The sequence below is a fragment of the Channa argus genome, chromosome 4 (genome assembly GCF_033026475.1).
Source record: "Channa argus isolate prfri chromosome 4, Channa argus male v1.0, whole genome shotgun sequence".
NCBI lineage: Eukaryota > Metazoa > Chordata > Actinopteri > Anabantiformes > Channidae > Channa > Channa argus.
In genome coordinates, this window is record NC_090200.1 from 16020772 (window position 1) to 16041320 (window position 20549).

The window sequence follows — 20549 nt, forward strand, 5'->3', positions numbered from 1 at the left end:
GTACCACTGTCTATTTGCCTCTGTTTGTCGTGTTTGTATGAGTAGCACCCAGTGCAGTGCAGGACTTGATGGCAGTAGCTGAGGATTCGGTTTCAATTCGTGTGAGTTGGAGAAGCCCTGCTCAGCCCAACGGTCCGATCATTCATTACAAACTGCTGGTCATGAGTGACGACACTCTGCTGCAGGACATCACCCTCACTGCAGATGTAAGCCACATTTTACTGCTGTGTACAGTATGGTCCTCACAACGGTATCGCATCCCAGCCATATGTTTGCTATCTACTGATGTCTACTGATTCAGATAGACATTGCTTTAAGGGCTGTGATGAGCCTGAGTGGTTAAGAATTACTGCTTTATACTGCAACCATCAAGGCAAAATTAAACAGACTGTCTGGAGTTTAAATGTATTTTCCTTCCTACAGAATAAAACTCTTTATAAAGATGCTGCACTTACCCATGAAGCCCTTAATGGCCGAGGGCGGCGTAAGAGAACTGCTGACCTCAGTTGGATCACATCACCACCAGCTTTTACAGCCAGTGTTTCTGATCACACACTGCCCACCGGTATAGCTGCCTCAAGCTTCATAGGATCTGATTACATTACTAACACCATCATTCAACCCGCCACTGAAACTGTGGTCACTGAGAAGCCCAGTTACACCTCTGCTTCACACTCTAATAGTACAGATATTCAGTCTCCTGACTCTGCAGTTTACCGGACCTCTGCTTTTTCACTCACTTCTGCATCACCTGCTACGGTTCCACCCTGGCTAACAAAGCAATCAAATTCTGGGGATATGACCTCAGACTCAACCCCTTTGACCCTGACCCCGGGTCAGCACCGCTTTTCTACAAGTGATGCAATTACAGAACCTATAACACGCACTGCAACATCATCTGGTACTACAGGTGGGAGATCACTAACGATCAACACTCTTTCTGTCAGCATCTTTCAGCCCTTTAAACAAGCATTTTTATCTGTTCTAGTTTTTAGAAATTCTGCGTGTCCATGTGGTTTTGTACAATATGTCTCTCTTTATCCGTATGCATGTTGCAGGTGTAACAGTGAAAGAGGAAGTGATGGACGTTTTGTCTGCGGATCTTACTTACCTGGTATCAGACCTAGATCCCTTCACTGAGTACACGTTCAGGGTCACTGCCTCCACCACTGTAGGAGAGGGTCCTGCCACACATATCACTGAGAAGACCAGGGAGCAGGGTGAGCGGTCACATACTGTCATTACTAGCTGTGGGAATCTTAGTATTTAACATTATAGCATTTGTTTATCCTCAAGAGTGTCTTCTGTGTGTGTCTTTTAGTCCCGAGTTCAGTGCTTGAAGTATCCTATCAAAACATCAGCTCCACCTCCATACTAGTGACATGGTCCCCACCGCTCCAGCCAAATGGACGGATCATACATTATACTGTCTATTGCCTCAAAGTTCACAGCACTGAGGCCCTGAAGCGGGTTACTAATGCTACCAGGATATTGATAACAGGTTTAGTATTAATCCTATATACATGTACACATATGTAATAAAACACATAATAATTATAATAAAGGCTGTGTTTTGTTATTTATTAGTTTTTTGTTTTTTTACAAATGTCTCTTCTGTGTTCCAATCTATAGATTTAGACAAGTATACTGGTTACAAGCTACGAGTAGCTGCATCTACAGCTGCAGGAGAGAGCTCCCTGTCTGAGGAGGATGATATGTTTGTTTTCACCTTAGAAGATGGTGCGTGCTGAGCACAAATTGTATATTTACGTTTACACGCTTTTTTTCTAAGCAGCCTATAAGTGAGGGACACACACTGTGACATATGGCCACAAACTAAATATATACACACAAAGATTAAACGTAACAACACGTAGATCAAATTCTATAATGTTAAAAAATGTCAAGGATTAGAAGAGCAATTAAATAAAATGTTTATTACAAACCATTCGGCGTTCTCAACTTAGAGATAAAACAACACGGCATTTCCCTTTGTGAACCCATTACACTGTGTTTGATGCCCCACATACTGAGACCCAGAATAATAAATGAGTTAAAATTTTTTTTTTAAATCTCAGTCGTTGATTGCCCCATTTTGTTGTGTTTTACTCAATTACAGTAAATGTTAGATTTAATCAAACGAAATTTCTATTTCTTTGTAACCTGGTAAACCTTTTTTGCCCCTTTTTTGGTTTGTTTGTTTTTTCTTTTTTCATGTCACCCTTAGAGCCTGACTCCCCACCTGTGAATCTCACTGTGGTAGACACAAGCCCCTCCACCACCACATTGGCCTGGTCGCCTCCAGAAAAAGCCAATGGGATTATCCAACATTATGAGGTCCTATATGAGAATGAATCCTTCTCAGCCTTGATGAACACGTCCACTAATAAAGTCATTCTGATGAACCTTAAACCATTTTCTTACTACAATGTGTCTGTGAGGGCATATACACGTTACGGGGATGGCAACCAAACATCAGACACCTTATACCTGCTCTCCGGAGAGGATGGTGCGTTGGTGAATGCACCTATCCACTCTCATACACACATTTAAAAATCTTTCATAACAATATATACTGTTCAGATTTTAATGAACACAATGCCTCTTGTGTCCTCTCTCCAGTCCCTGGTAGTCCTCCGTATGGCCTCTCATATGAGTCGGTCAGTCCGAGTGAGGTGAATGTGACCTGGCAACCTCCTCTGCTGCCAAATGGGGTCATTACCCACTACAGCCTGGAGCTTTGGAATTCCAGTCACCACCTGAACCTCACCTCCGCTACCAACTCCATCCACATCATGCACCTGAGGAAGTATGCACACTACCGTGTCATGGTGCAGGCACACACACGTGTCGGACCAGGAAACTACAGCAGCGAGCCGCTCAATATAACCACATTGGAGGATGGTGAGTGGAGCGAGTGGGGGGGAAAGAAAAGTGTTTTGGTTGTTTTGAGTTCTAGCAGGTTGAGTGATTACATCATGACTTTGAAGGGCAGCTGATTAAATCTGACTTTCTTCTTGTCTTTTCCTCCTCAATTATGTCTCTCTTTTGCAACTGATGCTAATGACTTTATATCACAGGTGTTTGGTACCGTGTGACCAAATTCATGAGTCCCTTCGGCACTGATGAGCACAAACAGGAGATTGATTACAACTAACCAATTTTTTGTTACAGGACAATATCATCTTTTACATGTTCTGGGGGCCATCCAATTTTCAGATTTTCCAAGTGCAAATAAACTTAAAAAAAATCCCTAATCAGTTCAGTGCACTTATGGGCCATACTCTTTCTGTATATGTGTTATATTACTGGAAAGTCTTTCTCCTGCATCTCAGCTCCAGAAACTCCTCCTCAGTTCCTCCATGCCAGAAAGTTGTCTGATTATGAAGTGGGGTTGTCATGGCAACCACCACTTTCAGCCAATTCAGATATACTCTACTACATTGTCACAGTTTGGTGAGTTATTTGGTTTACTCAAAAATCCCTGATTGACATTTATGTGGAAAAAAGAGAAGAGCAAACAGTGCAACATGATAGGTTCCTCTCTCTTTTAAGGAATGAAACGAGTGAACTGAGGCAGAATGTGACAGAAACATCAGTGGTTGTTAATGTGGACTCAGACAGTTACTACAATGCCTCTGTCTCCAGCTGGACCAGACTGGGAGATGGAGGAGTGCTGATCTACATCAGTTTCACCAGCGCCTTTGCAGGTGCTTGATCAAAGAGTTTTTGACAGCTATCATCCTCTCATAATACTGATTTTCTATAAATAGAATTCTGAATTCCTCTTTTCTCTGCCTCTTTTATGTCTTTTTTTATTTTCAGAGCCATTTGACCCCCCTCAAAATGTGACTGTTGTAAATGTGACCGCATCTTCTCTCACCTTGTTGTGGTACCCACCCACTCAACCCAATGGAATCATTGTACACTACAGCATTTATTACACTCATAACAAGACTCTGATTGAGCAGGTGAGACAGTGAGCAACATTTAGCTGTTAAGTACTTTATCTTTCTGTCTGAAGTTCGTGGAGACCAAAAGCGAGCAGGCTGGATATTGGACTTGACTATAAATCAATGCTAATGCTCCATGCTATCTGAATATTTAACTAACTAATAATAAGTCATAGCTAATTGTTTGCACATTCAAAAAATGTTTACAGTTTGTTCAACTGCTCCTAAGTTGTCAAACAATTCATACTGCTCTAATACATAAAGACAATAAATCTTGGCTTTCCTTTCATCGCTCATCCATATACAGCATAATTACAGTAATAATGTCCTTCAGTGTGCATGAAAATCAGCCTAGAACTATTTTTTTATTTTTTTATTTTTTTTTTTTACAGAGGGTTCCAATTTCACACTTCCCTACCCCTGCCTCTCCTGATTCACCCCTCTCTTATACTCTGACTTGGCTGATTGCGGGAAGTAACTATACCATCTGGATGACCTCCAGTACTGTGAAGGGGGACGGTGGGGTCCAGAGTGAGCCACTAATCGTATTCTTACCAGAAGATGGTCAGTCAGGCACACACACACACAAGAATTCATACACCAATATAAATGACAGTTGTTCAAATGAATTGACATATGTAAAGTACTGCACATGAAGCAAAATAATTACTGCATACATCAACCCAGAGTGTCGGGGGGGGGGGGGGGGGGGATAGTCTGCACACTTTTTTTAAAAACTCTTCAATTTCAAAAAAATTACATAAAAACACTGCAAATAAAGATGTTGCTTTCAGCCTGTTAGTGAAAGGAGATAACTTTCAGTCTTGCAAACTGGCTCGGCTGGTCCAGCTGAGACACTGGGCATGGAAGTCAGTTTTTGTCTCCTTTTAGTAAGCATGACGAAAGTTGTTAGAGACTTCAAACTGAGAGGAAAAGAAGCGGATACAGAGGTGGTTATTTGATGACACCGTAAAAAAAAGCCTGCGCAGCTTTGAGGTTAACGCTGTACTTGTGCTAGAATTGCATTGTTACTATGGAAACTGCAATTTGCATATTTGCACATAAAATTCTTGTACTTTGATATCCTCAGTGAAAGATCAAAATGTTTGTATAACAAATGTCTTTGTTTTTATGTGATTTTGCGAAAAACTGTGCAGACAGCTGCCACCACAAATTTAGTTACATACAGTTAAAAATGTGTATGTTGGGATTTATTTTTTCTTGTTGTCATTTTGCTTGTGAAGTATTTTCTGTCTCATACTGACTCTGTATCTCTGCCTATGCTCTAGCTGCTCCACTCTCAGCAAGCACCGGACCTCCAGGGCACCTTGTCTCTCCCGCACAGTCAAGCCCTGCAGGGGCTCACTCCCCTGGGCTCAGACCCCCACACACCCCTGGCCCCTTACATCCACTCATTTATCATATGGACCTCTCAAGTTGTATCTCTTCTTTCCCCTTCATCACACGTTTACTTCTGCACTATGTACCATGCATTTTAATGATAACGAACAGGATGAGTATTTTCTCCTCATTCCCTTTTAGGCCCAAGGTTTTAATTGTGTGAGATTTTCTCCACTTTGTCTTTGACTCTGTTATAATTTTATATGATCTGTGTCTGTTTACTGCACTGTTTTCATTTGCTGTGTTCTGTGTAGAATAATGTCATGCTCTATTGTTTTATTTGATGTATTGTTATTGAGTTTGTCAATTACAACAATGCCGGCAATAATTACGATGCTGCTTGTGATAGAGGATGATGATGATGATGAAGCCTGCTGTGCTGCTCACTTTCCCTCAAGTGTGCTTTTGGTTGATTGATACCCTAATTTATTGCCTTTTAGTGCTAAGCGCTTTGTCACTGGTAGCTAATAAAAGTGACGCAGTTGTACTTTTGTCTTTATTCAGTGCCGAGTGACTCAGTCCGAAACCTGACAGCTAGGATCTACAGCTCCACGGCCATCGTCATCAGCTGGGAACCTCCCCTGGAACCAAATGGCTCCCCCTACTATGTGCTGACCTTACAGGAGACCGGCCCCCTGCAAAACGTTTCCAACCAAGGCGCTCCAGCTGTCAACAACATCATCAACTCTACCACAACTGACAATATCTACCTGTTCACTAAACTCAAAAAGTATTTCCCTTATGTGCTGACCGTTACCCCTGCCACTAGTGCAGGCCTTGCCACTAACCACACCAGCACAGTGTACCTGAGAACAGATGATGACAGTGAGTTTATCTATACAGACATACACATTTATGGAGTGTTTTTCATGCATTTATTGTGACTCAGACATGCATGTGAGTATCTTTCTTTTTAGTTCCTAGTTCTGCTCCATTACTGGTGTCTACCCGGAACTTTTCATCATCCTCCATCGCTGTAGTGTGGCAGCGCCCTCTGGAGGCTAATGGGGAGATAACAGAGTATACCCTCACATTATTTGGCCCAGGGGGTTTCAACATAACATACTCCCCCAACACCTCGTTCATCTTCACTGATCTCCTTCCATACACAGCTTACAACCTCACTATAACAGCCTCAACACGTAAAGGGGCAGGACCTTATCTTCTGCTGCAGCTGCACACTGATGAGGGAGGTTAGTTTGAAAGCACGTTTAATTTTTCCTAAACATATTTATGAGATGATTAAATTTTTAAACTATTGCTGTATACTATAACTACTGTGTGTTTCAGTCTATTTTCTTCTCTATCTGCCTAACTTTAACTTTGTGTTTCAGTCCCCACATCTCCTCCCCAAAATCTGACTATACACAACCACACAGCAGTCTCTGTGTGGCTGTGCTGGGAGCCTCCTCGGGAGCCAAATGGGGTGGTGATACAGTACGGCTTCAGGATCCTAGACCTCAGCACACACATCGATACACATCAGGTATCATTAATTTCACATGCTAAAAGCCACTTCAGAATAACAACACACACACTACAGAGACCCGGTAAGAATACACAACTTATGGTTACCCTAATTACACACTCCAGATACTGTACAGCAGTAACAATATGCATAACACACACAATCAAATGTATGGCTAATTTAATTATTATTTAATTAATTGGCTAATTTAATCCCATATGTGTGTTTGTGTGTGTGTGTGTGTGTGTGTGTGTGTGTGTGTGTGTGTGTGTGTGTGTGTGTGTGTGTGCAAATGCAGAATTCCTCTGGTCCGTCAACCATAGAGTATCTGTCAGGCTTCAGGCCGAATACGCCCTATGAGATTAGTGTTTACAGTTACACCAGAGTGGGCCATGGGAATCAGTTCAGCATCCCTGTGACTTTCACAACTAACGAGTCAGGTAAAGTCTAAGAGTAAACAACATGACACAATATGAAATCTGAGGAAATGTAAAGCAGTAAAGTACACATGTTGATACACTTAATAATCAAGAAGGAAAGACAGGAACATACTTTTACATACACATATTTTTTTACTTCTACATATTTTCAAAAATAAAAATTTTACAGTTTAAACGGCAGTAGAGTTTAGTTTATGTAGGAATTGGAGATGGTGCTCTGACTTTTTTTAATCTTTATGTCGCTGTGAAAAGGCTCAGCAATATAATAAAGGACAAGCTGAATTTGAACTGTTACAGCTGAGTTGGTATACAACCAATACACAAATAAAGGCGGCAAAGATTATTAGTAGAAATACACTAAATTGAAGGTTAAGTTTAATTTTTATAGTATTTCATTTCTAGTATATCAGTATACTTCAGTATAATTCTGGAAAGTTAGTTCGCTGACTGCACATTTGCAGTGGCATAGTTACTATAATTTTTTTAATTTCCATGCAAAGCCTGTGTGACGAAATTACTATAGATAACTGAAACTGAACTTGGTTACTTGCTTTTACAGTGAGTATTTAATTAAAGCCAGTGCTAGGATGATACAAAACTGATATTTGTTATCTTTGTCTGCAGTGTCCGATGCTGTGGGAAACCTGACATGCTCAGCAGTGAGCTGGGACTCAGTTTATCTGTTTTGGGAATATCCAGCCAACACTAATGGGAAAATCCATTATTATGAGATTATAGTGAAAATACACACGAAGTCCCAAAACTACAAGGTTAACTCGCTGGAATACACAGTAACTGGGCTGTCACCAGACAAGGAGTATGTTATCAATGTGGCTGCAGTCAACTCTGCAGGAGCCGGAGACGGAGTAAACTGTACTGCTATCACTCATTCGGAATCAGGTTGTCGGATTTATTGCACTGTACATTCATTTTGTAGATTCAGGCACAGCTGATTTTATTCCCATTGACTTTTGTAAATCTTTACTTCATGCTTTATTAAACCTTCCGTGTCTCTCCTAACAGTTCCACCTGCCCCTCGCTTCCTCACTATCTCTCATGTCACACCTAACAATATGACTCTCCAGTGGGCTCCACCTCTCCCTGTCCCAGGCCTCCTGAAAGAGTATCGCATCATTGTACAGCTTCTTTCAGTGGCATGTGAAAAAGGGAGCCTACTAACTGCACTGCCAGCCCCAGAAGATGAGCTGCCCTCAGACTGTGTGGACTTTAATTACACAGTGGTTGTGAACCCTTTGAATGGCAGCAAAGAAAATCACAGCTTTACACTACAGTTCCTGGCTAAATACAGATACTACCGCTTCAAAGTGGCCGCTGTGACCAATGCTGGAGTTGGAGAATACACACGTTGGAATTATGCACGCACCTTGGCTGGAAGTAAGGACACTGCATTCATTATGTGGCTATTGTGTATTGTCAGGGGAGGGTTGGCAGTTGGCCAGATCCTCAGGAGAACTATTTGTTTGTTACCAGGCATACCAGTAGGACAGATACAGATTTAAGTAACTACATTTAGATGCGATTCATTCATGGCATCTCACAAGATCAAAACTTTAGTCTGTATTTTCCTTGTATTTTCTTTTTTCCTTTTTTTATTATTAAAAATGATAATAATATTTCTAAAAAATATAAAAAAGCCAACTTAGATATATCATTTGCAGTATGTGTCAGATTCAGATACATTCCAAACCATTTAATGGTACACAACTGGAATTTTCAGTTATTTTCTCTTTCAGACCCTGATGCCCCACCACGTGATGTTACAGCGATGCCCACCTCAAACAGCCTTCACATTGAATGGAAGGCTCCAGCTGTCCTCTCTGGACCAACTTCATATCTTGTCCAGGTGACCTCGGTGGACTAAATGTGTAGTGTCGAATTAGCATATCACGTCACCATTGAAGCGTAAAGCACATTTAGATGTTTGCAGGACAGATTAACACTGTGCTCTGCAGTTCAGATTTTGTTTCAACTAGCAGCAGTAGCTCAGCAGCAGGTTACCACGGTATATGTAAAATGCAAATATTAAGAAAACAATATTAAATCTTTCCATTAACTGTTTTGCCAGGTTGCTGGTCCTGATTTAAACTTCTCAACAGTGCCGCCTCCAGGAGAATTGACAACTGATGTGCATAACTTGACTGCTTTCACCCACTACTTTGTGACAATCACGGCCTTCACAGGTCCACTGGAGCATGCTACCAGTGAGGGGAAATCCATAGGACCTTTGGAATTTCAAACAATGGAGGAAGGTATGTAAAAATTCACATCTATGACAGCTCCTCTTCAAATACCTATGGTTATTTTTCTCTTTTATCATTCCTACTCTATCACCAGAGCCCAAAGACCCTCCCAAAAACGTGACCATATCAGTTATCCCAGAGGAAGAAACGCATCTGAAGGTGACCTTCACTCCACCAGATACGCCAAATGGAAAAATCACAGCCTACTATGTGTACATCTATGAAAAGGGCCAGCTGGTCAAGAACACCAGCCTTAACATCACCCAAAAAGACCAAAACACACTGACTGCTGTCATAGAGGGCCTAAAGGGAGGACGCAACTACAGTATACAGGTGAACATCCACACTCAAACACAGCACTTCCTCACTCTTCATACACTTCAACAGAACTTCCCTTCTTGCACACTAAAATACTGTATATGTTTAAGTTTAAATGTATTTTCTTGTATGTAACTCCTTTTTGTGCCTGTCCACTTCTCTGCTGTGTTTCTTTTTCTGTTTGTCCATCTGTAGATTAGTGCAAAGAATGGAGCTGGTAGAAGCCCCCCCAGCACACACATCCAGATAACGACAGGGATCAAAGGTTCTCTCTGGCTCATCTCTGCTCAGTTTTTTGTTTTTCCTCTGCATTGTAACATCAGTGCCACACAATGTATGCACAATGTTGTTTCAGCAACAAAAAATGTTAACTGAGCAATGTTGTCCGGTCTGGATTGAGAATGCAGAGATGCAGTTTCATTTGGCTATGTGGTCTGTTTTGTTTGTTAGATTTTCTATGTAAATGCTACAGACCGAAATCACTTCTTCACATTTACTGTTTTCACAAAATAATAACAAACCTGTGTGTTTGTGTGTCTGTGGGTGTGTGCTGCTGTGTTCACATGTGCACGTGTTCCAGCCCCAGCCAGGCCAGAACAAAAACCCCAGGCATTGCTGGGCTATGGAGGGGTTGCCACGGTAACGCACAGTAGTATCACCATTCCCACGCCTGCCTGTTTCTTCAGTGACGATAATGGACCAATCGCAATAATTCAGGTCATCGTGGCCGAGTCAGATGGTATGAGTCTTCAAGAACATTGACAGCCATCACTTTTAGTTGAATACACTTGGGTATTGGTCTTGTTTGTGCCTTAAGCCTTAAGTACAATCTTGTTCTACAAGTATGTCACTTCTGTCCTAAGCTCACAAAAGATAAAATGCAAGCAGAAGCCGAAGGGCCTAATGTCAGCAGAAATTTTACTCACTTCCCGTGATTTATTTCGTCTCTCACTTCCATCCTGTTACAGTGAAGGACAAAGAGAATCTAACCAACTGGAGGGGTGCCTTTTTTGATCGTCCTGCCCCTTACTTGACCGACAAGGGGTTCTCCAACCCACCGTGTTTTTTGAGGGATGGGGCATCGAGCACAGACGCAGACATCAGAATCGGTCGCAGCGTGCCCCCGGTGAGCCACAAACGCACAGGAACAGAAACATACGTGATCGGAGAGAACAATGACTGTATGGTGGAGAACAGCACAGACAATTTCTGCAATGGACCTCTGAAACCTAATACTGCCTATGTGTGAGTTCACAACACACATACCTAACCACACAATCATTTACGAACTCCCAGTTTTATGTACCTGTTATTCAAATGTAATGCTGAGCCTGGACGTTTATGTTTTTACATTGACCAGGTTTAAGTTCAGAGCCACTAACATCAAAGGTCAATACACAGATTCTCTGTATTCAGATAACATCAAAACTGCAGGTATGTATATTTATGTTTGTGTTACACCACAAAAAATCTGAATAGCCCCCTTTGTTGTTCTAAGCCATGTTGTGCTTTCTGTCAGCTCTCTCAGTAGTGGACAGACTGTTAACCCGTAAAGAGCAGCTGATTCTGGGTGTTCTACTCTCCTTCTTCCTGTCTGTCTTAGTCATCATCATCATTTGTGCTTCAGTCAAGTAAGACGGCAGCAGGGAACCTTTGTACATTTACCAAAACACTACATTGATGTAATGTAATGTTCATGGACAAAACACACGGGCAACAATTGCACATTAACTCATTTGTTTGATTGACATTACCATTTTAATTATTATAAATATTATTATTTTTAAATATCAGGATCCACCAGCGCAAGAAGGAGGGTGGAACTTATTCCCCCAGAGAGGCAGAAATCATAGAGACTAAGTGTAAACTGGATCAACTGATTGCTGTGGCAGATCTGGAGCTGAAACAGGAGAAACTTAACAGGTAAGTCTGAAAGTGTAGTTCCAATCTAAAAGGACCACTTTGAAGAATATAACACACATTTTTGGCAGCAGAGGTTGATTCACACTACATGATTCAATGCTTGATTTAGCCGTTCCAGACAAAGATTTTAAAGACAAAAATGTCTTTGCTGCTGCCAACTTGATGGGTGTTCCTGACAGCAGACTCTTCTAGTGTAGTAGAGATTGCAAAAAATAGCGGCAGCTATGACACAACACACCATCACTGTTGCTTTACTGTTTACCTTCCATTCTGTGCATAACAGACAAGTCATCCTGTCTACATCTCGAATCATCCTCGCCTACAAATTCTAGCATCTAACGTGTTTGTTTGTATTCTTTTTTGGCACAAACAAGTGCACAGACATTAAGTGGTGCAAGCGCCTTCCTCTCAAGATACAGTTCTGCTTTAGGAGAGAAACAAAGCCACTCTTTAGTATTGGTGCCTAACGATCAGTGATGCCTGAGCAGAGGTGAGAAACTATACAGAAGGAATGTAATGCACAAATTTTTTTATTGACTCCCAGATTGAGTTTGCCAGCAAAAACAGATATAAATATCGTAACAGCCAATTATCATATAATGCTAGTGGAATGCCCCTCCCCCAAACATCTAAAAACCCCCTTGACCTGCGTAATGTCAGGAAAAGGAGCAAAAAAAGAGAGATCCACGTAGGTGTGAAAAGTCAATTTCTTTTTATACCTAAAGAAAGGCACCGCCTAAACAGAAACATGCATCCATCGCAGGGGGCTGCAGCCTATCCCAGCTGTTATTGGACAAGTGACAGGGTACGCCCTGGACAGGTCGCCAGAGAGACATACACAGGCAGACAACCATTCACACCTACTGGCTATTTAGAGTCACCAGTTAACCTAACCTGCATGTATTTGACTATGGGACTATGGGAAAGCCACGCACGCACAGGGAGAACATGTAAAACACAGAAAAGATGCAGCCAGCAGGGACATTTGAACCAGGGACCCTTTAGCTGTGAGGCAGCAGCACTAAGCACTACACCACTATGCTGCTCTGAACAGGAAACTGAAAGCACTGAAAACATAAAACCCACATGAAAGAGGAAAATCAATAATGAAATGTTTCTTCTTGGCAAATAACTCTTTCTTAACTCTCATGTGTGAAAGTAACAGCTCTGCTTGAGCAAATATTTACCTGTCTTAAAACATTCTATATCCTGCTCTCTGTAAATTAGTTCCAAAATTAAAGGCAGATTCTCAGAACAATTTCATGTCCATTTATTTTACCTGTCACATACTTAAAAGAACACGAATTGTACACTTTTGACATTTGCATGTCACACTCACTGTTCAGCTGCTCCAGTTTTCTTCAGACTTCACTCTGGTTTCATTAAAGCAGTATGTGTCTCTCTGCGCTGCTGTCACCACAATATCTTTATGTCTTGGACCGTGAGCTGTGATCTGTATAAACACCACCTTTCTATAAACAGAGTTTGTTAAAAATAACCAATTTTTCTTGCACTTGCATGCAGACACATACATTGATTTGCCTTGGCTTTGTTATTACTGAGCACTCTTCTCCCATCAGGTACTCTTCCTTCTTCTTTAGACGGAAGGAGATTTATGTCATCCAGTAAGTTGGGCTTTTGAGCAGTGTGTCTTATTTTCTGCTGTGTATACTTTGCATGTTGTGCTCCCTTTTGCATTTGACACTCGTGTGTGTGTGTGTGTGTGTGTGTGTGCGCATTATCATGTTACCTTCAAATCATCTGTATCGTTTATGAAACCATTGGTGAAGGTCAACAGTTCAATGAATTCAACATTTTTGCCCAAAGCCTGCTCCTATTCGTCCATCATTGGCAGGGATTGCAGAGCTGAGTGGACACTCCTCTGCTTGAGCCCATTTCAATTTGTTTACCCACTCACTATCTGAAAATTGCTTGGAAGGCTTAGTGGTCTTAGTGGACACACAGCTCTATCGATGGCTGAGGATCTGCGTGGTTACAAGTCTTCAATAATGCAAAGATACATCAATCACATAAGAATAACCATGGCTTTACTGATGTGCAGATATTCCTTTCGAAATTATACACCCGAGTCAGGGTGAATGTTAGATGGAAGTGCATTTACGTTTAAACATTCAATATCACCTATTTCTCTGCAAAGAGTCATTGTGATAAACACACCAGGCTAATTATTTAGCTAGTTTCTTTATTTTGGTTGATTTTTGATCGCTGTCTATTTTTGTTTAGGCTCCTCAGCTACAGGAAATCACTCAAGTAAGTCATCCTGTATAAATATTGTGAATATGCACCCAGAACAGTAGCTACGACATACATGAGCGTGCCCTGTACTGCTCAGTGGTAATTTTTGTAACCTAGAATAAGTTTACACAAATAGCAGAAAGTTGTGGAGTTTTATGTATTTCTCTGTTTCTTGCATTTGCTGTATTTCTCTCCTACTCTGTCTATTAGGCCTGTCAACAAGAAGACTTTTCTGCAGCACGTAGAGGATCTGTGTGCCAACGACAATGCCAAGTTCCAGGAAGAGTTTGCAGTTAAGTGTTTGCCTCCAAAAATATGATTATATTCAAAACCACAAAATCACTGACAAACAAATTGATGTACAGCAACAAAATCTATCTGCGTTATCTGTTTAACCTGGAGCTTGAACACATGGACAGATAATAAAAAAAAAAAAATAGTTCAGACAGCAAAGGTGTTTGCAAAGTAAAAACAACATAAATTCCAGTGTTGTTCTTGGTATTTAATATAAGATTATTTCAGATAGGCATTTGAAAATGGATTCCTAAAAGAAAGCAACAGCTGAAAATAGTCTAAAACTGCCCTGTTATGAGCTACACATATTGCATATTCATCATGTCAGATGGTGGATGATTTCTTCTGTCTCTTTCCTGGAGCCATTTAAAAGAAACAACCCAGATACCTCTGGAAATATCTATTATTTATATTAGACACCTTTAATGAACAGCACCTATTTCTAAGTTTGTAATCATTTCAATTCATTAAATTTTGTTTTATATAGCGTCAATTTACAACATGGTCATCTCAAGGCACTTTACATAATAAAGTCAAGATAATCCAGATATGTAGAGGAATCAGGAGTAATGTGTTTTTTGTTTTACTCTAATTTTTCCCTTAAGCCCAAAATGTCATCATCATTTAAACATATTTTTTATTGTAAATAGTACCAAAAAACATATAAAATGTTGAAACAAAAAAAATATTTGCTCATTTTGAATTTGATGCCAGCAACACATTTCAAAAACATAGGGAGACAGGCATGATTACCACTGTGTTGCATCAACTCTTCTATTAACAATGCTGTGTTTGGGAACTGAGAAAGCAGTGGCTTTAATTTTACAAGAGATTTTTTTCATATCCTTGCTTGATATAGGATTTTAGCATCTCAACAGTGACAGGTCTAGACTGCAGGCAGGCCATTTTAGCAGCTGGACTATTTACTGTCGAGCCATGCTGTTGTAACATGTGCAGAATGGAGTTTGGCGAGAGTTGGCTCAGTTGGATGGCAGCATATGTTGCTCTGTTTGTATTTGTTGATGCAACAACATACTAGTCACTGACACTGGCTTTCAGCGCAAGCAGTGGTTTTCACTACGAAATTGTCTCTGATTTTTGGGCAGTGTTAGCTGGGACCTAAAGACCATGGCTATTCAGTATTGGTTTTTGAACTTGCTGCTTGCCTACAGAGATTTCTCAGGGATCTCTAAATAGTGTATTGATATTATTCACCATAAAGGAAATGAAATCCCCACATACTTTGTGATTTGACTTTAATTGTTTTTTTTTTAGGCATTTAACGTGCATTTCTTGAACACAGATTGTTAAACCTCATCCCATCTTTCTGAAAGATTCACCCTCTCTGGGATACTCTTTTTTTAAAGTACAGCTTAAAGCACAAACTCATTTAAAAAAAAAGTTGGGAGAGTATAAGATAACCTACCAAATGTTTAAACTGAGAAATATTTGCTCATTTTGAATTTGATGCCAGTTTTCAAAACAGTAACAAAAGACTGTAAAAGTTGTATAACTGGTCAATATTATAACTGGGTTAACCTAGTGTGTGTATTTATGTGATAACTGATTGTCAGTTTTTATATATCCAGGAGCTCCCAAAGCTGCTGCCAGACCTGGCAACCACAGATGCTGACCTGCCCTGGAACAAATCAAAGAACCGATTTCCTAACATTAAACCTTGTAAGTGATCAGGCAAAAAAAAAAAGAAAACCCTTCCAGGCTTATGATACCAAATACAAATTTATTTCTGTTTTAACTCTAAAATTAAATGCATGTTGATGTCACCACTACTTAATATCACTAGACAATAATAATCGAGTGAAACTGCTGTCAGAACCAGGCACTGCAGGCTCAGACTACATCAACGCCAGCTTCATCTCGGTAAGTACCAGGTATCAGCTGTTAAAAGCCCCAAAGTTAACCTTTGGGGGTTGCTTCCAGTTTTGTCATTATCAGGTTATAACAGTAGTTATTCCACTTTGAGAAACACTCATATTGGTTCTACATAGTTCTCTATCTGTTTCTGCCTTCTATTTCTGTCAGAGATAATACCCTCTTTTCCATTTGTAGGGCTACCTTTGTCCCAATGAGTTCATTGCCACACAGGGCCCCCTGCCCGGCACAGTGGCTGACTTTTGGAGGATGATCTGGGAAACAAGAACTCACACCATTGCCATGCTAACACAGTGCTACGAGAAAGGCAGAGTGCGTCAGCAGAGATTTGACACACCACCAGTGTCAGCATTCAAGAATAAGTTGGGCTCCATCTGGGCTCCATCACAACTCTTGTATGTACTACAAAGATCTGATGTGTGTGTTTGTGTGTGTGTGTGTGTGTGTGTGTGTGACATTTCAGATTCGGTGTCAAAAGTACTGGCCTGAGGACAACAAGCCAATGACAGTGTTTAGTGACATTCTCATCTCGAAAGTGTCAGAGGAAGTCCTTCCTGACTGGACTGTCAGGACACTGAGAGTAGAAAAGGTAACTGAGCTAAAAACCTGTCACAAACACATTCAGACATTCAGGTTTTATTTCTTTGTGAGGACACTCACTGACATAACACCCTACTTTCAACTACTAAACCTAAAGTACTGACCCAGTCCTTAACCTACCCATAACTGAAACCAAATTCTAATCCTAATCTTCCAACTGGGTCTTAACCCACAGATTTCTCTTCTCTGAAAATGAAGCACAATTGAAATCCAAATGCTTTCACTTTACAAAAATGTCCCCACTCTCAAGGTATAAATATCCAGCTAGTTCTCATAAGGATGGATATAAAAGTACACATTTAACAAATATATTAAATGTAAACCTGGTGCCTTTTCTGCAATTAAATAGACCAACAGATGTTCTACATACTTAAAGGATGGTGTTTTTGCTGTATTTTTAAAATTGTCATAACATTTCACGATAAGACCAAAACCAAATAATGTTTTTCGTGCATCTTCAGTCTATTGTCCAAATCTTCAGAAATGGGTCAAAGATTTTAAAAAAGGTAAAATATTTCCTCAAACAACTGGACAGTGTGGTATCGTAGCAAACATTGTCCCGTGGATTATTTGTCTGAAAAAAGTCTTCTCTACCTGTAGTAAACAGAGGAACCTTTTGCTGATAACATTTTATCGCTCTGCAAAACTATCTGCATGTTTATAACAATCATAGTTTGTGTCAGTGTAATAATGTCTACGTAACATAATTCTAACACAGATACACTTTCGTCCACCATCTAAGATTCATCATCATGATGTACACATCATGTAAAATCTCAAATTAAACTCCCTGTGTTATTCATTTTTGCAGCATGGGCAATACATTCTGGTTCGCCACTTCAACTACACATCATGGCCTGAGCATGGGGTCCCAGAGTCCTGCAGCACACTCATTAAATTTGTCAAAGCTGTCCGAGCTCACAGGCACAACAACAGTACTATAGTGGTTCACTGCAGGTACGACGCCATCTCTTTAAAAATCAAGTGATAATTCTGCTATTCTCTATTTGATCATTTCTGTAAATGATATGATCATCCCTCTCTGTAGCTTCTGTGGCTTGCATACTGGTACTGTTTAAAATGCTTTTTTGTGACCCAAAAGAGTATAATGTTGTGTTGTTGTCTCACTGTTCCTCAGTGCTGGTGTGGGAAGAACAGGTGTGTTCATCGCTCTAGACCACCTCATTCAGCACGTCAGAGATCATGACTTTGTTGATATTTACGGCCTGGTAGCCGAGTTGCGCAGTGAGAGGATGTGTATGGTACAAAATCTGGTGAGTTCACATCAATTAAAGCAACATATTTTATTTATGTTTAAATGTTACAACTTAGAAAAAAACAGACAAACAAACAGAAAAACTATTGCTTTTTTCCAGCAAACTTAAAAATCACTAAAAACTCAATCACGCAGAATAGTTCTCCTAATTTTTACTTTGTGAGCTGCTGTGTCTTCATCCCCAAGAGAAAATATCTGGAAAATTCTCAGTTTGATAAAGAGAAAGATCTGGCAGTGGATTAAAGGCATATGCTGTGCAGGATTTCCCCTCTTGAAAATATGAAACTATGCTAAAATTAACCCACTCACTCATAATTTATGGACTGCCGGTGTGTCTCTCAGTGTCTGGAGGGACCTTCTGCCTTGTGACTATGCTTCTACTTCTTTAGTCTTCATTATTGTATGTTCTGTACATTTCTTTGTGTCCATATTTTGACAGTGGGGGGTTCAGCCTGCAGAGTTGGGCAAAGCCTACAATAAGGGACATAATTCTTTCAGACAGTTAACTTACACAATTATATTTGCATATTACAACGTATCAAGTGGCTGCTGCAGCATTAAGTCTCTTAATGCTTAATGTTTAGTAATCAATCCACAATATTAAATTATTGTGTTTTTTCAAAACCTTTGTAAGAATGTTCCTGTTTTTGTGAGGCCTTTTTGGGTTGAAGTCAGGTATGATGTGTGGGACATGGTCATCATCTGCCACCAGGATGCCCTAATGGAAAATATTACTATACTTCTTAATACTACACAAAATGCATTCATGTGGAAATTTAGCCAATGTGGCATAAAATAATATATATAATTATATCCAGCCCAATGTCTCATTCTGTGTGCCAGGCCCAGTACATCTTCCTGCACCAAAGTACACTGGAACTTCTAAACAACAAAGGCAACAGCCAGTCCATCTGGTTTGTCAGCTATTCTGCTCTGGAGAAGATGGACTCCCTGGAAGCCATGGAAGGTAAACAACATAGACTGCAAATACACCATCAAAGGGACACACTCCCCACAGCAATGTGCTCACCCAAACCTTTGTTCTGGTCTTCAGGTGATGTTGAACTGGAATGGGAAGAGACCACTATGTAAAGGAAAATAGAGGGACACCCAAGCCTGGGAGTGTTTTTCTGTGTCATTGGGAAATGAGCTGTGTGCAGTCCCTGGACAGGACTTCCTTTACCATGCTATGGTTAAGGAGGTGGAGGAGGAATAAACGTAGGTGAGCTGGGCTGTCTGAACTCAGTCTGACTAAGACTAAGACTTTTTTGCTCCATTTAAACCCATTTCTCAGCACAGTTCTCCCTTTACTAAACCTCTTATCTACCTGTTTTCAAAGAGTGAGAGAAACAAAAAGGGAGACGGGGACATAGAATTTCAAAAACAATGGGAATGAAAAAGAAACAGTTATTATTGACAGCTCTTTTACATCTGTAAGTCTGCAGGTATTTTGCACAAATTTATTCCACAGTGTATTGTAATTTCTGTATTATGTTGATATAATCTCTGTTTTTTTAAGATAATTTATTCAGCCAAAATGTTTTTTTTTCTTAATCTCTTTGTAATTCTGCCTGTGTCGAGATGTTATTGATCCTTTCTTAAGTCTGATTTTCAAAAATAAAGCAACTTGTATATTTTCTGGCATTGACTCCTAAAGCTAAATCACTAGAGAACTTTTCCCGCATTACAGTAGATGTAGCCATTTTGACATTGAAATATGAAACAAATTACCATCTTGCTGGTCTTGTTTGATTGACAAAATAAGATTCCAACAAGACATTATGTACCCCAAATTATGCATGCACACATGCACAACACACAACTTGACATTCCTCAAGTACAAGTCTGATTCAATATTGCTGTGGGGCTGAGCTCATCATCTAATGCATATGTTTAAACCTACTATGTGTGTGTGTGTGTGTGTGTGTGTGTGTGTGTGGTTGTGTGCAGGACAAGGAAACACTGGGGTAGACTGATTTCCTATAACCTCCTTCATTTTACAATGCTCCTTGCACACCTGCTGCAGATTCATTCATTACAGAGGCTAGCAAAGGTACAGACGCCCACTTTGTGGAGACACCGCTGATGTCAAAAGCAGTCAAGGGTTGTTGTGGACTAAATAGTCTGAGACTGAGAATAAAAACTACTTTATTCTTTCATTCTCTTCAAACAGAAAAATTAGAAATATTCCAATAGTAAACATGTTCATCTTTAACAAATCCTTTTTAGAAATATTGTGAGGGTGCAAAGATTAATGACAGTGCTCCATAGTGAGGATGCAGACTGGTTCATCTCCATGACAACCACAGAGAAGACGGGGGCTAAGGTGTTGGGCAAAAAAGAGGGAGAAGGGGGGGAAATGACATCAATCAACCCAACATGCCCTGACAATAATGATACAACCATAAAATCAAACATCTCCCGTGTACTGTAAATTAAAAAGAAAACAAAAACTATCATGCTGTA

General features: G+C 40.3%; 1 protein-coding gene across 2 annotated transcripts in view; it reads left to right on the forward strand.

The window, feature by feature from the left end:
* The window catches only part of ptprq (protein tyrosine phosphatase receptor type Q), a 35307-nt gene extending 15094 nt beyond the window's left edge, over positions 1-20213 (forward strand). Inside the window, exons 27-59 of one of the 2 annotated variants that reach the window (XM_067500220.1) lie at positions 46-206; positions 424-910; positions 1059-1220; positions 1322-1501; positions 1633-1740; positions 2228-2509; positions 2623-2904; positions 5859-6179; positions 6272-6547; positions 6689-6840; positions 7121-7262; positions 7887-8162; positions 8286-8657; positions 9017-9126; positions 9349-9532; positions 9618-9856; positions 10037-10106; positions 10422-10580; positions 10810-11086; positions 11202-11275; positions 11361-11472; positions 11636-11764; positions 13345-13389; positions 14009-14035; positions 14231-14312; positions 15904-15994; positions 16119-16195; positions 16385-16519; positions 16671-16796; positions 17619-17764; positions 17946-18081; positions 18927-19050; positions 19138-20213. In XM_067500220.1, the coding sequence (XP_067356321.1) occupies positions 46-206; positions 424-910; positions 1059-1220; positions 1322-1501; positions 1633-1740; positions 2228-2509; positions 2623-2904; positions 5859-6179; positions 6272-6547; positions 6689-6840; positions 7121-7262; positions 7887-8162; positions 8286-8657; positions 9017-9126; positions 9349-9532; positions 9618-9856; positions 10037-10106; positions 10422-10580; positions 10810-11086; positions 11202-11275; positions 11361-11472; positions 11636-11764; positions 13345-13389; positions 14009-14035; positions 14231-14312; positions 15904-15994; positions 16119-16195; positions 16385-16519; positions 16671-16796; positions 17619-17764; positions 17946-18081; positions 18927-19050; positions 19138-19175 (5582 nt within the window). In that variant the 3' untranslated portion in view covers positions 19176-20213. The remainder of the gene's footprint in view (positions 1-45; positions 207-423; positions 911-1058; positions 1221-1321; positions 1502-1632; positions 1741-2227; positions 2510-2622; positions 2905-5858; positions 6180-6271; positions 6548-6688; positions 6841-7120; positions 7263-7886; positions 8163-8285; positions 8658-9016; positions 9127-9348; positions 9533-9617; positions 9857-10036; positions 10107-10421; positions 10581-10809; positions 11087-11201; positions 11276-11360; positions 11473-11635; positions 11765-13344; positions 13390-14008; positions 14036-14230; positions 14313-15903; positions 15995-16118; positions 16196-16384; positions 16520-16670; positions 16797-17618; positions 17765-17945; positions 18082-18926; positions 19051-19137) is intronic. The other variant, XM_067500221.1, reaches the window with a different exon arrangement.
* Positions 20214-20549: the final 336 nt, after the last annotated feature.